Source organism: Hyperoodon ampullatus, assembly GCF_949752795.1.
Source record: "Hyperoodon ampullatus genome assembly, chromosome: 1".
Taxonomy (NCBI): Eukaryota; Metazoa; Chordata; class Mammalia; order Artiodactyla; family Ziphiidae; genus Hyperoodon; species Hyperoodon ampullatus.
The window spans coordinates 137787559-137805108 of NC_136914.1; the positions used below are offsets into that span (position 1 = coordinate 137787559).

General features: G+C 37.5%; 1 protein-coding gene across 1 annotated transcript in view; it reads left to right on the forward strand.

Annotated features, from left to right (window-relative positions):
* The window catches only part of SCLT1 (sodium channel and clathrin linker 1), a gene marked incomplete at both ends in the record, with an annotated part of 272227 nt that overhangs the window by 179067 nt on the left and 75610 nt on the right, over positions 1–17550 (forward strand). Inside the window, 2 exons of the mRNA XM_079719413.1 lie at positions 8161–8235; positions 10150–10295. Of these exons, the coding sequence (XP_079575539.1) occupies positions 8161–8235; positions 10150–10295 (221 nt within the window). The remainder of the gene's footprint in view (positions 1–8160; positions 8236–10149; positions 10296–17550) is intronic.

Consider the following 17550-nt stretch of genomic DNA (forward strand, 5'->3'; position numbering starts at 1 on the left):
GTTCTGTTTTTTTTTTTTACATCTTTATTGGAGTATAATTGCTTTACAATGGTGTGTTAGTTTCTGTTTTATAACAAAGTGAATCAGTTATACATATACATATGTTCCCATATCTCTTCCCTCTTGCGTCTCCCTCCCTCCCAGCCTCCCTATCCCACCCCTCTAGGTGGTCACATACCACCGAGCTGATCTCCCTGTGCTATGCAGCTGCTTCCCACTAGCTATCTATTTTACGTTTGGTAGTGTATATATCTCCATGCCACTCTCTCACTTTGTCACAGATTACTCTTCCCCCTCTCCATATCCTCAACTCCATTCTCTAGTAGGTCTGTGTCTTTATTCCTGTCTTACCCCTAGGTTCTTCATGACATTTTTTTTCTTAAATTCCATATATGTGTTAACATTCAGTATTTGTCTTTCTCTTTCTGACTTACTTCACTCTGTATGACAGACTCTAGGTCCATCCAGCTCATTACAAATAGCTCAATTTCGTTTATTTTTATGGCTGAGTAATATTCCATTGTATTATATGTGCCACATCTTCTTTATCCATTCATCCGATGATGAATACTTAGGTTGTTTCCATCTCCTGGCTATTGTAAACAGAGCTGCAATGAACATTTTGGTACATGATTCTTTTTGAATTATGGTTTTCTCAGGGTATATGCCCAGTAGTGGGATTACTGGGTCATATGGTAGTTCTATTTGTAGTTTTTTAAGGTACCTCCATACTGTTCTCCATAGTGGCTGTACCAATTCACATTCCCACCAGCAATGCAAGAGTTTTCCCTTTTCTCAACACACTCTCCAGCATTTACTGTTTCTAGATTTTTTGATGACGGCCATTCTGACTGGTGTGAGATGATATATCATTGTAGTTTTGATTTGCATTTCTCTAATGATTAATGATGTTGAGCATTCTTTCATGTGTTTGTTGGGAGTCTGTATATCTTCTGTGGAGAAATGTCTATTTAGGTCTTCTGTCCATTTTTGGTTTGGGTTGTTTTTGTTATTGAGCTGCACAAGCTGCTTGTAAATTTTGGAGATTAATCCTTTGTCAGTTGCTTCATGTGCAAATATTTTCTCCCATTCTGAGGGTTGTCTTTTGGTCTTGTTTATGGTTTACTTTGCTGTGCAAAACCTTTTAAGTTTCATTAGGTCCCATTTGTTTATTTTTGTTTTTATTTCCATTTCTCTAGGAGGTGGGTCAAAAAGAATCTTGCTGTGATTTATGTCATAGAGTGTTCTGCCTATGTTTTCCTCTCAGAGTTTGATAGTGTCTGGCCTTACATTTAGGTCTTTAATCCATTTTGAGCTTATCTTTGTGTGTGGTCTTAGGGAGTGATCTAATCTCATACTTTTACATGTACCTGTCCAGTTTTCCCAGCACCACTTATTGAAGAGGCTGTCCTTTCTCCACTGTACATTTCTGCCTCCTTAATCAAATGTGAAGTGATCAAATGTGTGTGGGTTTATCTCTGGGCTTTCTATCCTGTTCCATTGATCTAAATTTCTGTTTTTGTGCCAGTACCATACTGTCTTGATTACTGTAGCCTTATAGTATAGTCTGAAGTCAGGGAGCCTGATTCCTCCAGCTCTGCTTTTCGTTCTCAAGATTGCTTTGGCTATTCGGGGTCTTTTGTGTTTGCATACAAATACAATTGTTATATCTTCTTAGATCAGATCCCTTGATCATTAGGTAGTGTCCTTCTTTTTCTATTCTAATAGTCTTTATTTTAAAGTCTATTTCGTCTGATATGAGAATTGCTACTCCAGCTTTCTTTTGGTTCCATTTGCATGGAATATCTTTTTCCATCCCCTCACTTTCAGTCTGTATGTTTCCCTAGGTCTGAAGTGGGTCTCTTGTAGACAGCATATATATGGGTCTTGTTTTTGTATCCATTCAGCCAGTCTGTATCTTTCGGTGGGAGCATTTAATCCATTTACATTTAAGGTAATTATTGATATGTATGTTCCTATTCCCATTTTCTTAATTGTTTTGTGTTTGTTATTATAAGTGTTTTCTTTTTGTTTCTTGTCAAGAAAAGATCCTTTAGCATTTCTTGTAAAGCTGGTTTGGTGGTTCTGAGCTCTCTCGGCTTTTGCTTGTCTGTAAAAGTTTTAATTTCTCCATCAAATCTGAATGAAATCCTTGCTGGGTAGAGTAATCTTGGTTGTAGTTTTTTCTCCTTCATCACTTTAAATCTGTCCTGCCAGTCCTTTCTGGCTTACAGAGTTTCTGCTGAAAGATCAGCTGTTAATATTATGGGGATTCCCTTGTGTGTTATTTGTTGTTTTTCCCTTGCTGCTTTTAATATGTTTTCTTTGTATTTAATTTTTGACAGTTTGATTAATATGTCTTGGCATGTTTCTCCTTGGATTTATCCTGTATGGGACTCTCTGTGCTTCCTGGACTTGATTAACTATTTCCTTTCCCATATTAGGGAAGTTTTCAACTATAATCTCTTCAAATATTTTCTCAGTCCCTTTCTTTTTCTCTTCTTCTTCTGGAACCCCTATAATTTGAATGTTGGTGCGTTTAATGTTGTCCCAGAGGTCTCTGAGACTGTCCTCAGTTCTTTTCATTCTTTTTTTATAACCTGCTCTGCTTTAGTTATTTCCACTATTTTATCTTCCAGGCCACTTATCCGTTCTTCTGCCTCAGTTATTCTGCTATTGATCCCTTCTAGAGTATTTTTAATTTCATTTATTGTGTTGTTTGTCATTGCTTGTTTCCTGTTTAGTTCTTCTAGGTCCTTATTAAATGTTTCTTGCATTTTCTCTATTCTATTTCCAAGATTTTTGATCATCTTTACTATCATTATTCTGAATTCTTCTTCAGGTAGACTGCGTATTTCCTCTTCATTTTTTAGGTCTGGTGGGTTTTTATCTTGCTCCTTCATCTGCTGTGTGTTTTTCTGTCTTCTCATTTTGCTTACCTTACTGTGTTTGAGGTCTCCTTTTTGCAGGCTGCAGGTTCGTTGTTCCCGTTGTTTCTGGTGTCTGTCCCCAGTTGTTAAAGTTGGTTCAGTGGGTTGTGTAGGCTTCCTGGTGGAAGGAACTAGTGACTGTGTTCAGGTGGATGAGGCTGGATCTTGTCTTTGTGGTGGGCAGGTCCACGTCTGATGGTGTGTTTTGGGGTGTCTGTGGCCTTATTATGATTTTAGGCAGCCTCTCTGCTAATGATTGGGGTTGTGTTCCTGTCTTGATAGATGTTTGGCATAGTTTGTCCAACACTGTAGCTTGCTGGTCGTTGAGTGAAACTGGGTGTTGTTGTTGAGATGGAGATCTCTGGGAGATTTTCGCCATTTGATATTATGTGGAGCTGTGAGTTCTCTTGTGGACCAGTGTCCTGAAGTTGGCTCTCCCACCTCAGAGGCACAGCACTGACTCCTGGCTGCCGCACCAAGAGCCTTTCATCCACATGGCTCAGATTATAAGGGAGAAAAAGAAGAAAGAATGAAAGAAAGAAAGAAAAGAAAAGAAAGAGAAAGAAAGAAAGAAAGAAAGAAAGAAAGAAAGAAAGAAAGGGCGGGGGGAGAGAGGGAGGGAGGGAGGGAGGGAGAGAGGGAGGAAGGAAGGAAGGAAGGAAGGAAGAAAGAAAAGACAATAAAAGAAAATAAAATAAAGTAAGGTAAAATTAAAAACAAAACAAACAAAACAAAAAAGGGGCATGTAGAACCCTAGAACAAATGGTGAAAGCAAAGCTTTACAGACAAAATCTCACACAGAAGCATACACATACACATTCACAAAAAGAGGAAAAGAGGAAAAAATAATAAATCTTGCTCTCAAAGTCCACCTCCTCAATTTGGGATGATTCGTTGTCTATTCATGTATTCCACAGAGGCAGGGTACATCAAGTTGATGGTGGAGATTTAGTCCTCTGCTCCTGAGGCTGCTGGGAGAGATTTCCCTTTCTCTTCTTTGTTCGTACAGCTCCCGGGGTTCAGCTTTGGATTTGGCCCCGCTTCTGCGTGTAGGTCACCGGAGGGCGTCTGTTCTTCGCTCAGACAGTACGGGGTTAAAGGAGCCGCTGATTCGGGGTCTCTGGCTCACTCAGGCCGGGGGGAGGGAGGGGTACGGAGTGCAAGGCGAGCCTGCGGCGGCAGAGGCCAGCGTGACGTTGCACCATCCTGAGGCGCACCGTGCATTCTCCCGGGAAAGTTGTCCCTGGATCCCGGGACCCTGTCAGTGGTGGGCTGCATAGGCTCCCCAGAAGGGATGTTTGTAGAGCGACCTGTGCTCGCACACAGGCTTATTGGTGGCGCCAGCAGCGGCCTTAGCATCTCATGCCCATCTCTGGGGTCCACGCTGTTAGCCGCGGCTCATGCCCATCTCTGGAGCTCCTTTATGCAGCGCTCTTAATCCCCTCTCCTCATGCACCAGGAAGCAAAGAGGGAAGAAAAAGTCTCTTGCCTCTTCGGCAGGTCCAAACTTTTCCCCGGACTCCCTCCTGGCTAGCCGTGGTGCACTAATCCCTTCAGGCTGTGTTCACCCCTCCAGTCTTCTCCCTGCGCTCCGACCGAAGCCCAAGCCTCAGCTCCCAGCCCCGCCTGCCCGGCGGGTGAGCAGACAAGCCTCTCGGGCTGGTTAGTGCTGGTCAGCAACGATGCTCTGTGCAGGAATCTCTCTGCTTTGCCCTCCCCAACCCTGTGGCTATGCTCTCCTCCACGGCTCCGAAGCTCCCCCCCCCCGCCCCGCGCCACCCGCAGTCTCCACCGCGAAGGGGCTTCTAGTGTGTGGAAACCTTTCCTCCTTCAAGGTTCCCTCCCACTGGTGCAGGTCCCATCCCTATTCTTTTGTCTCTGTTTATTCTTTTTTCTTTTGCCCTACTCATGTACGTGGGGAGTTTCTTGCCTTTTGGGAGGTCTGAGGTCTTCTGCCAGCGTTCAGTAGATGTTCTGTAGGAGTTGTTCCACATGTAGATGTATTTCTGATATATCTTGATGAAGAACGCCGCGACGCGACGATCCAACTTTAGTATTCTTAATCTTTAGTGTCGTGCTCTGCAAGTACTGCAAGCCTGGATGACTCACTGGTTACAAGAAAAAGCCAGACAGTGAAAACCAATGCAATATTGTTACATTTGAATATTAATGTTTTTGAACACAGACTACTGAAGAAATGTTTTCTGACTATAGGTTGTTCACTGGATAAACACCTCTGTGGCATGCTATTCAAGCCAGCTCGTGTGTCAGGAAAGGAGCCTGGCTTCCACTGATCCTGACAGATGTACTGTGGTCATATCCTGAGTCCTCTGGGTATGGTTCTGGGTAGGGATGACAGTGCCTGATGTTGGCAGAGGCTCACGTCCTTGCGAAAGACCTGCTAGTGTTGGAGGGTCTCTGGCAGAGGCAAGGGGTGGCTGTAGCTCACTGTGGAGACAAGGACACTGGGAGCAGAAATTCTGGGAAATACTCCTTGGCATGAGCCCTCCCAGAGTCTTGATATACCATGTTCTTGGACTGGAAGAATCAACATTGTGAAAATGACTCTACTACCCCAAGCAATCTACAGATTGAATGCAATCCCTATCAAAGTACCAATGGCATTTTTCACAGAACTAGAACAAAAAATTTCACAATGTGTATGGAAACAGAAAAGACTCCGATTAGCCAAAGCAATCTTGAGACAGGAAAATAGAGCTCGAGGACTTAGGCTTCCTGACTTCTGACTATAGTACAAAGCACAGTAATGAAGACAGTATGGTACTGGTACAAAAACAGAAATATAGATCAATGGAACAGGATAGAATGCCCAGAGATAAACCCACATACATATGATCACCTTATCTTTGATAAAGATAATATACAGTGGAGAAAAGACAGCCTCTTCAATAAGTGGTGCTGGGAAAACAGCTACATGTAAAAGAATGAATCTACAACACTCCCTAACATCATACACAAAAATAAACTCAAAATGGATTAAACACCTAAATGTAAGGGCAGACACTGTAAAACTCTTCGAGGAAAATATAGGCAGAACACTCTATGACATAGATCACAGAAAGATCCTTTTTGACCCACCTCCTAGAGGAATGGAAATAAAAACAAAAATAAACAAATGGGACCTAATGAAACTTAAAAGCTTTTGTACAGCAATGGAAACCATAAACAAGATGAAAAGACCACACTGAGAATGGGAGAAAATATTTGCAAATGAAGCAGCTGACAAATGGTTAATCTCCAAAATATACAAGCAGCTCATGCAGCTCAATATCAAAAAACAAACAACCCTATCAAAAAATGGGCAGAAGACCTAAATAGACATTTCTCCCAAGAAGATGTACAGCTTGCCAAGTACATAAAAGGATGCTCAACATCACTAATCATTAGAGAAATGCAAATCAAAACTACAATGAGGTATCACCTCAGACCAGTCAGAATGGCCATCATCAAAAAATCTAGAAACAATAAATGCTGGAGAGGGTGTGGAGAAAAGGGAACACTCTTGCACTCTTGGTGGGAATGTAAATTGATACAGCCTCTATGGAGAGCAGTATGGAGTTTCCTTAAAAAACTAAAAATAGAATTACCATTTGACCCAGCAATCCCACTACTGGGCACATACCCTGAGGAAACCATAATTCAAAAAGTGTCATGTAGCACAATGTTCATTGCAGCACTATTTACAATAGCCAGGACATGGAAGCAACCTAAGTGTCCACTGACAAATGGATGGATAATGGAGATGTGGCACATATATTCAATGGAATGTCACTCAGCCATAAAAAGAAACAAAATTGAGTTATTTGTAGTGAGGTGAATGAACCTAGAGACTGTCATACAGAGTAAAGTAAGTCAGAAAGAGAACAATTAATACCATATGCTAACACATATATATGGAATGTAAAAAATAAAAGAAACATGGTTCTGAAGAACCTAGAGTCAGGACAGGAATAAAGTTGCAGCCTTAGAGAGTGGACTTGAGGACAGGGGAGGGGAAGGGTAAACTGGGACGAAGTGAGAGAGTTGCATGAATGTGTATACACTACCAAATGTAAAATAGGTAGCTACTGGGAAGCAGCCGCATAGCACAGGGAGATCACCTTGGTGCTCTGTGTCCACCTAGAAGGGTGGGATAGGGAGGGTGGGAGGGAAATGCAAGACGGAGGAGTTATGGGTATATATGTATATGTATAGCTGATTCACCTTGTTATACAGCAGAAACTAACACACCACTGTAAAGCAATTACACTCCAATAAAGATGTTAAAAAAAAATAAAGTTACATATCTTATACACTAACAGTTCTATCTTAATAAAAGATAAATTTAGATTAATAATCTTATTTACAACATAGGTTTAAAGATCTTCATTATAATCAGAGTTTATTAATTTGGGATCATAATTTAGAAGTTACGTATTTTGAACTTTAAAAACATGTTGTTATATAGTATTTCTGTAAAATAAAGCTATGGTAAAGATAATTAAATATTAGCAGTGTACTGTCAGCAAAGCAGGTTCATCCAGCACGCAACAGCAGAAAATAACCACACCCATTCTCACAAATAAATAGAGAAAAACAAATAGCTGTGAGGAGCCAGTCGTTATAATGATTTTTCTTAGTTTTAGTCTCATTTGCAGAATTTTTAATTTGTTGAGTATTGATATGCTTGTTTGATTTTAGTGATTAAAACCTTTCGAGTCAGAAATGTTTTATTTCATGTTAATGAAACATTTTTACTATGTCCACTGGCTGCTTATAAGTTTTGCAAAAGAAAATTAACTGTTCTAGAATTTATATACCCATGCATCTTTTAGGGCATGGGTTATGCTGTGGTGCTGTGTCACTGTCTAATTCTATGTTACCTTTTAAAATATGTGGTTAAGAATATATGAAAAGGAAAACTGTAATATGAGAAAGGGGTCTCAGTTATTTATTTCTCCCCAGAATCCCTCAACCTCTGTTTTCCATCTAGTATGTTTACTTAGAACTTCTTGGCATTCTATGCCAGAGCTGATCTCTGAAATCCTGAGATAGGTAGTTCTTTGAAGATTTGAGTTTTTCGTTTTTGTTTTTTTCCCTAATAATCAGTATGGTCCTGCTATACAAATAGGTAAGTGTGGTATTCTTATTATGAACATATCATTTTCCTTTTCTATTTTTCTTAAGGTTTTACAAATATATTTATTTACAACATGATTTGAATTTATAGGAGTGTGCTGGAAAACAAGGCCAAATTGAACAAGCCATTAGGGAGAAAAAAGCAGTGGAAGAAGAACTAGAAAAGGTAAAGAGAAAAAGGAAAAACTCACTACCTAAAACCCAACTGCAAGTATTCAACATTACTGTCTGCTTTCATCATACTATCTACTAGCAACCCCTATATTATAAGTATTCTCCTGGTGAGTGCTTTTATTTGCTTGGATTATTTTCAGAATCTGCATTTAAGTACTGCTATTGCCTGTATACATTTCTTAACAAGAGTGGCCACATTATTTGAACTTTTTACTTAAAAGTATAAATTTTACAAAGTAACTGTATTCCTTGCTTAGACCTCATCCCAATATTAAATTTTATTTTATCTTTCTTCTCTTTTTAAAATTTCTGCCAACTCTTATTGGGTGTAGGCCATCTATAAATATAAAAAGTATATATAACCAAAAAATTATAAATTGCCATGATTTTTACCTTTTTAAAAACACAGATTTTTAATCACAGTTAGGAAAGAATATTTACCCCAGTGACATTTGAGAATGAATATTGCAAGAAGTCTACAGTTTGAAATTTATTTCTTACTTAGATAACTCTTTTTATTTAGCAGTAAATATCCCACTCTGTTAAAATAACTTGGGGAGAAAAAGAGCTAAATTTGATTCAGCAAATCAAATTGTGTTTTAGGTGCTGCATTAGGAACTTTCATAGAGAGGTTAGGTAATTTACCCAATGTTAAAAAAATACTAAATGGTAGAGTCAGAGTTTGATTTTCAAAGAAGAGCTATGTGTTATAAAAAAAACTTGTGTTATATCTCTATTATTGACATAAAAAGATTATGACAACATCAGATAATAAAAGAGTAATTTACAAAGGAGAATATAGTATATAATCCCATTTGTGGGGGAAGAAAAAAAGAAATATACATATTATGTTCAGGGTAGGCCATTCATGGTCACCACTCCTACAAGGTTGATCCCTTCTGAGTTTCCCTCTGTTATGGAATAGGACTAGGTCCCATTTAGATTGGACCTGCCATTAGGGTTTGGGATGAATTTTTTTTATATCACATGGCATAGGTTAAGGAATAGGCTTTTTTGGGGAAACGTAAAACCTACAAGACTAAAGGCAACAGGTAAAGAGAAGTCGCAGCTTTCTCTTCTCCCACTGTTCCACAGACAAGTATGCTATAGTCAAAATACTGCTGGTCCTGTAGTATAGGTCTGTATTTTAGTAGCAGGACATTGACATTTTGATACTCTGTCTTTTTGTAGAGCAGGAGTGACAAAGCAGTCTTGTCAGTGAGAGAAGACACAGGTTACTTGGCCAAGCATTCTGGATTGGAGGGTACCTGTGTGTAGGGTGCGTCTGAAAATGTGAACTGCCTAGCACCTGGAGACCTTGCAGTTCATGGGATGCTACAGCCTCTCTGTCATAGGTGGAAGCCCAGTCTCACAGGAAGCAGAGCTTGAATACAACCACTTCTGCTAGGGAAGGGGAAACCCCCATTTCAGCTAGATCATTGCCTGGTTAACCTAGAGTGAGATTCTGGACTCACTTTCAGATAGTTCTACTCATTGCACCACAGTATGTGTCTGTACTTTTGAATATTGCAATACAGAATTGTCTTAAAAGTGGTCATCAAAGAATCAAAGCAGTTGTCTCCAAGTGGTAACATTTAGAGTATTTTTTAAATTTCAGCTATTTTATATTTCTTTCTAGCATTTATTAAAACTATTTGAATAGTACAATGAGCCTGAATAATTTCAAAAAATAAGCAATTACTTTATATGTCAGTTTTCAGCAGTTTATTTTATAAATGTGAAACAACCAAAATTAATTATTGATATATTTTAATGTTATAATGGGACAGATGAACACATGATCATGAGTTTTTATTTCTCATCATTTATTTCAGTTTCTAAACTGTATAATTTCTTAAGATAATTTCCTTGTGCAAAGTAATATACATATAAGCCTCTTCTGCAGATTTACCTTGAAGGCAGAATAAATGAAAAAGATTACAGAAAACTAGAAGAAATGCACCAAAGATGCCTGGTTGCAGAGCGTTCAAAAGATGATCTTCAGCTAAGACTTAAGACAGCAGAAAATAAAATCAAACAACTTGAAATAAAGTAAGTTATTCTTTTGGATTTTCAGAATTCATACAATTTTTGAGAGATTTTTTATAGGACTCATAATTATATCTTATGTTGAAAAAAGACTTTTTAGCACCAAGTAGAATTTCTTTTCAAGATTATTTTTGAAAACTAATTTCTTAGGAAGAAAAGATACAGTACTGTACCATTTTGTTTTAAGTTTCTTGTTTCTGGTAGTTAAATAGGATATTCATAAGATCATTTTTTTCATACTAACTATGCAGCTATTGCAGTAGCTTGCTTATAATTATTGCTTTTATACTCAGTTTAGAGGTATTGAATATTCAGTAATAATCCATCATTTGTATTTATTACATTGTCTATTAAAATGATAAATTTATAATCTGGCCTATCCATTCTGAATATTTCTCTACCTTTTCCCCCCAGAGTATTACTTATTATAGTAAAACTTACTTAAGTTGCATGAAGTTTCTATCTCTGTTACAGAATATGTTTAATAGGAATTTTAAAAATAAAGAGGAATGATATCAGCAGTATGGCAGATTAGGAGGTCCCCAGCCCATGTCTCTCCACAGAAACAAATATTTGGCAGGCATCCATAGACAAAAATGCCTTTGTGGGAGCACTGGAATCCAGGTAGGAGGTTGCACAGCCTTAGTGGAGCCCAAAAATGAGGAGGCAGGCCTGCACACCAGTGGCAGACCCTCCAACTATGGTCCCATCTATGAACCCAAAGCAGCCCCATCTTCCTGTGGATTTGGCTCCAGCCCTCCTTGCCCAGTCCTGCACCTAGCCCCTTCCCAAGGAACCCTTATAGGTACTCTCAGTAATAGGCCTGCCAACCTCAGACCTGGCTGTGGCCCCCAAAGCATTCCCATTACCCAGCTCCATTTCCACTCTCCTGCAGCCTGAACATAATGCTGCCCACCCGGGAACAGCCCAGTAACCTCACGGGAGCACTAATGGACCCACTGGAAGCCACACCTGACTGTGCCCCTGGTAAGAAGTCTGCCAGTGACGGACCAGACTGCACACCCAACAAAAGCCACAAGACATGGATCCAGCCCTGTTCTACCACAGTTTGAGGCAGTCTTACATGGCCAGGGATTCACCCAAGGGACCCAGCAGAAGCCACTCCTGTAGATGCCCCCATTACAGGCCTCAGACCTGACTATGATCCCTGAAGCAGTCTGTGACCCAGCTCTAGTCCCACCCTACCACAGTCCAGAAGCAGTTCTGCCTGCCCATAGGCCAGCCCAGTGAACATGACAGGAGCACCTTAGAATCCTAACAGACACAACACCTGACTGCACCCCTGGTTACAGGTCTGCCAACCATGGACCTGGCAACAGCCACATGACATAGTTTCAGTCCCACTTAGCTGTGATCCCAGAGGCAGTCCCATCAATTCTGAGACAAGACAGGAGAAGGTCTTTAGCTGCCAAAACCAGTCTAAAGACTGGAAGAGGAGTCTGCTCCTTCAAATGCACAGATAGCAACAAAGAATCAAGCAATCATGACACCACCAAAGAAAACTAATAAGCCTCTAGTAATCAATGCAAAACAAATGGAGATCCATGAACTTCTAGATAAAAAATTAAAAATAATTGTCTTAAGGAGCTTAATGAACACAGATGGTCAACTACATGAAATCAGGAGAACAATACATGAACAAAATGAGAAGTTTAACAAAGAAATTGAAACCATAAAAGAACCAATCAGAAATCCTGGAGCTGAAGAATACAGTGATTGAACTGAAAAATTCAATAGAGAGCTTTATCAGCAGACTTGGTCGTGCAGAAGAAAAATCAGCAAACTCGAAGATTGGTCATTTGAAATCATGCAGTGAGAAGAAAAGAAAAAAGAACGAAAAAAGAGTGAAGAAAACCTACATGATTTATGGGACATCTTGAAGTGAATCAGTATCCACATTATGAAAATCCTGGAAGGAGCAAAGAATGAGAAAGGGGTAGAAAGTTTATTTACAGAAATAATAACAGAAAACTTCCCTAATCTGGGGAGAGTAATGAACATCCAGATCCATGATGACCAAAGAACAACAAATAGAGTGAACATCAAGAGCTTCATTTGACACATTATAATCAAGATGTCAAAAGTCAAAGAAAGAAAGAGAATTTGAAAACAGAGAAAAGGGACTCATCACATACAAGGGACTCCCTCAACCCCTGCATAAAACTATCAATGGATTTCTCAGAAGAAATCTTGCAGGCCAAGAGAGTGGCATAATATATTCAAAGTGCTGAAAGAAAAAACTAGGAACCAAGAATACTATACTCAGCAAAGCTCTCTATCAGAAACAAAGTAGAGATAAAAACTTTCCCAGAAAAAAAGAGATCCAAAAGGAAGTTCATCACACTAGACTTACTGTACAAGAAATAATAAAGGGAGTTTTTCAAGTTGAAATGAAAGGACACTAATTAGCAATGTAAAAACATGAAAGTATAAACCTTTAGTCGTAAAGGTAAGTATATAGTCAAATTCAGAATACTCTAACACTGTAATGGTGGTACATAATCACTTTTAAGTCTGGTATAGAAGTTAAAAGATAAAAAAATTTTTGAATAACGGTACAATAATGTGTCAGTGGATATACAGTATAAAAAGATGTAAATTATACATCAGTAACATAAAATGTGAGAGGGCAGAGAAGTAAAATTGTAGAGATTTTTATGTGATTGAAGTTAAGTTGTTACCAGGTTAAAATAGACTAACTCTAAGATGTTTTATGTAAGCCTCATGCCAACCACAAAGAAAAAATGTGTAATAGGTACATAAACGATAAGGGAATGAAAGCATAGTACAAAAATCAACAAGAAGACAACAAAATAGTAATAAAGGAACCAAGGAACTACAAAACAGAAAACAATTAACAATATGGCAATAGTTATGTCCTTACCTATTAATAATGACTTTTAATGTAAGTGGATTAAATTCTCCAAGCAAAATACATAGAGAGGCTCAATGGATTAAAAATCAAGTTCCAGCTATACACTTCCTACCAGGGACTGATTTTGAATATGAGGAAACACATAGACTAACAGTTACAGGGCGGCAAAAGATAGTCCATGCAAATGGGTACCCAAAAATAGCAGGGTGTCTTATATCAGACAAAGTAGACTTTAAGTAAAAAACTGTCACAAGACCAAAGATGGTCATTTTATAATGATAAAAGTGTTAATTTGTCAAGAGAAAATAGCAATCATAACACTATATGCACTCAACATCAGAGCACCTAAGTATAATAAAGCAAATATTAACAACTGAAGGGAGAAATAGAGAGCAAACAATGATACTAAGGAACTTCAATACCTCACTTTCAACAATAGGTAGATCATCCAGACAGAAAATCAATAAGAAAACAGCACATTTGAGCAATGCTAAAGAACAAATAGACCTAACAACATTCTATACAACAGCAACACAGTACACATTCTTCCCAAGCACACACAGAACATTCTCCAGAATAGATCATATGATAGGCCGCAATGTAAGTCTTAGCAAATTTAAGAAGATTGAAATTATATCAGGTATCTTTTCCAATCACAATGGTATGAAACTGAAATGCAGTAACAAGAGAAAAATTGAAAAATTAACAAATAGGTAGAAATTAAATATCACACTCCTGAGCGACCAGTGGGTCAAAGAAGAAATCAAACAGGAAACCAATAAATATCTTGAGACAAACAAAAAGAGAAACAAAATATACCAAACTTATGGGATGCAGCAAAACCAGTTCTTAAAGGAAAGTTTACAGTGATAAATGCTCTACATTAAGAAAAGAAAGATCTCAAAAAACAACCCAACTTTACACCTTAAGGAACTAGAAAAAGAAGGAAAAACTAAGCCCAAAGTTAGGAGAAGGAAGGAAATTAAAAAGATTAGAGCACAAATAGAGAATTTTTTAAAAAATAGAAAAGATCAACCAAACTAAGGCTCGGTGTTTTAAAAAGATAAACAAAATTGACAACCCTTTAACTAGACTAGGAAAAAAAGAGAGAAAACTCAACAAATAAAAATCAGAAATAAATGAGGACCCATTACCACTGATACCACACAAATATAAAGGACCATAGGAGACTACTATGAACAATGATATGCCAACAAGTAGGACAACCATGAAGAAATGGATAAATTACTAGAAACATACAACCATACAAGAAATAGAAAATCTGAACAGACCAGTTACTCTTAAGGAGACTGAATCAGTAATCAAAAACCTCCTTGGATTTTTGAAACATTCAGAACCAGATGGCTTCACTGATGAATTCTACCAAACATTTAAAGAAGACTTAACGCCAATCCTTCTTAAACTCTTTCATAAAATTGAAAAAGAGAGAACATTTCCAAACTCATTTTATGAGGCCAACATTACTCTGATACCAAAGCAAGACAAAGATACTATAAGAAAATAAAATTACAGGCTAATATCCCTGATGAACATAAATGCAAAAATCCTAAACAAAAAAATTCAAGAATGTATTAAAAGGATCATAATGGGATTAAAACCTAGGATGCAAGGATGCTTTTGACATACACAGATCGATAAATGTGATACAACACCACATTAAAGAATGAGGGATAAAATTCATATGATCATTTCAATAGATACAGAAAAAGCATTTCACAAAATATAATTCATAATAAAAACTCAACAAATTAGATGTAGAAGAAATGTTCCTCAACATAGTAAAAGCCATATATAACAAGCCCACAACTAATGTCATACCCAGTGGTGAAAAGCTGAAAGTTTTTTTTTAAAGATCATGAAAAAGACAGGAGTGCCCACTCTTGCCACTTCTATTCAACATAGTACTGTATGTCTTAGAGAAATTAGATAAGAAGAAAATACAAAATGTATCTAAATTGGAAGAGAAGTAAAATTGTCTTTGTTTACAGATGACAAGATCCCATATATTGAAAACTGGAGACTCAACCACAAAGCCATTAGAACAAATACATGAATTTACTAACAACAAACTATATGAAAAAGAAATTAACAATTCCATTTACAATACCACCAAAAAGAATAAAATGCTTAGAATGAATTTATAACCAAGGAAGTGAAAAACCTGTACACTGAAAACTAAAAAACATTGAGGAAGTAAGTTGACAAAGTCACAAATAAATATAAAGATGTGTTTATAAACTGAACAAAGCAATAATGTTAAAATGTCCATACTACACAAAGCCATCTATAGATTCAATAAAATCCCTATCAAATTTCCAATGGTGTTTTCCCAGAAATAGAAAAAATTCCTAAAATTCATAATGAACCTCAAAAGACTCTGAATAGCCAAAGCAGTCTGGAGCAAGAACAAAAAACTGGATGCATCACACTTCCTAATTTCAAAATATATTACAAAGCTTTAGTAATCAAAACAGTACAATACTGGCATAAAACAGATGTATAGATTATGGCACAGAGTAGAGAGTGCAGAAATAAATACACACATTTGTAGTCAATAGATCGTTGACAGGGGTGCCAAGAACACACATGGAGAAAGGATAGTCTGTTCAATAAATGGTGCTGGGAAAACTGGATATCCACATGAAGAAGAAAAATTGGACCCTTATGTCACACCATGTACAAAAATAAGGTCATAATGGATTAAAGGCTTAAATGTATGTTCTGAAACTATAAAATTACCAGAAGAAAACATAGGGAAAAAGCTTCTTGACGTTGGTCTTGGCAGCGGTTTTTTTGAATATGACCCCACAAGTACAGGTAACGAAAGCAAAAATAGACCAGTGGAATTACATCAAACTAAGAACTTTCTGCATAGCAAAGAAAACAGTCAACAGAGTGAAGAGACAACCTATGACATAGGAAAAAATGTTTGCCAATAATACATCTGATATGGAGTTAATTTCCAAAATATGTAAGAAACTTAACAACTCAATAGCAAAAAAAAAAAAAGAAAAAAAAAACACATAAATTAGGCAAAAGACCTGAACAGATTTTTCCCAGAAGACATAGACAGCCAATAGATATATCAAAAGGTACTCATCATCACTTATTATCAGGGAAATGCAAATCAAACCCACAGTGAGGTATTACCTCACACCTGTTAGGATGGCTGTTGTCAAAAAGACAAAAGATAACAGGTGTTGGCAAGAATGTGGAGAAGGGAGAACCCTTCTATGCTGTTGGTGAAAATGTAAATTAGTACAGCCACTATGGTAAACAGTATGGAGGTGCCTCAAAAAATTAAAAATAGAACTACCATATGAGCCAGCAATCCTATTTCTGGGTATAGATCCAAAGGCAACAAAATCATTGCTTCAGAGAGATATCCGCGCTCCCATGTTCATTGCAGTCAGTATTATTGACAATAACCAAGATATGGAAACAACCTAAGTGTCTGTTGACAGAAGAATGGACAAAGGACAGGTGGTGTGTGTGTGTGTATGTGTACATATGGGGATGGATATATATATATTTTCTCTAAGAATCTCCACCTTTCTCTATTTTTTTCTTATAAATACTTTGTTGAAAAACTGGGTTGTTAGTATTGTAGAGTTTCCTCTACCTATATGCATATATGTGGTGTCATTTACCTTATTTCCTGCCCCATGCAGTTCCTAAAAACTAATAACTAAATCAAGAGGCTTGATCTGATTCAGCTTTCACTTTTTTATAAGAATGCTTCATAAATGCTAATATTTTGGACTCCTGTTTGAAAGCACATAATGTGTTGTTGTTTTTGATCTCAGCATCTTTCTGACTTGAGCATTTTTTGAGGATCATTGCCTAGATCCATCATTTCATTAGGAATCAGCCAAGGTTGAAATAGGAAAGAAGGGGCTACAAGTATTAAGGGGGTAAAGGACCTTATATATTCCCTGTGACACCTATTGACCAGGGAATGTTCTCAGTATTTGATTATCTGGGATTGAAAAGATGGACATTTGAAAGATAGGAATAAAAATTAGCAGTATATTGAAACAAGATACATGTCTGGAGGTTGTGTCACTCAATAATCCATTGTTGAGAAAGTTCAAGAAATATAACCTATTTAACCTGTGATAAAACAAGAAGTTTATACGACTAGAAGTTTATCAAAACCGTTTCTAAGACATGTAACAGGAAAATATGAATTGGGTCTTATTATAATTCATAATTTATTGTAGTCAGCTAATGTCTTCCTACAGAGTTGATTGATAATGAAGGGAGTTTTGACTATTACCTACTCCACCTTCCTCACCATTAGCTTTAGTTTGTCCCCTTGAAGTCCTCTTTACACAGTGA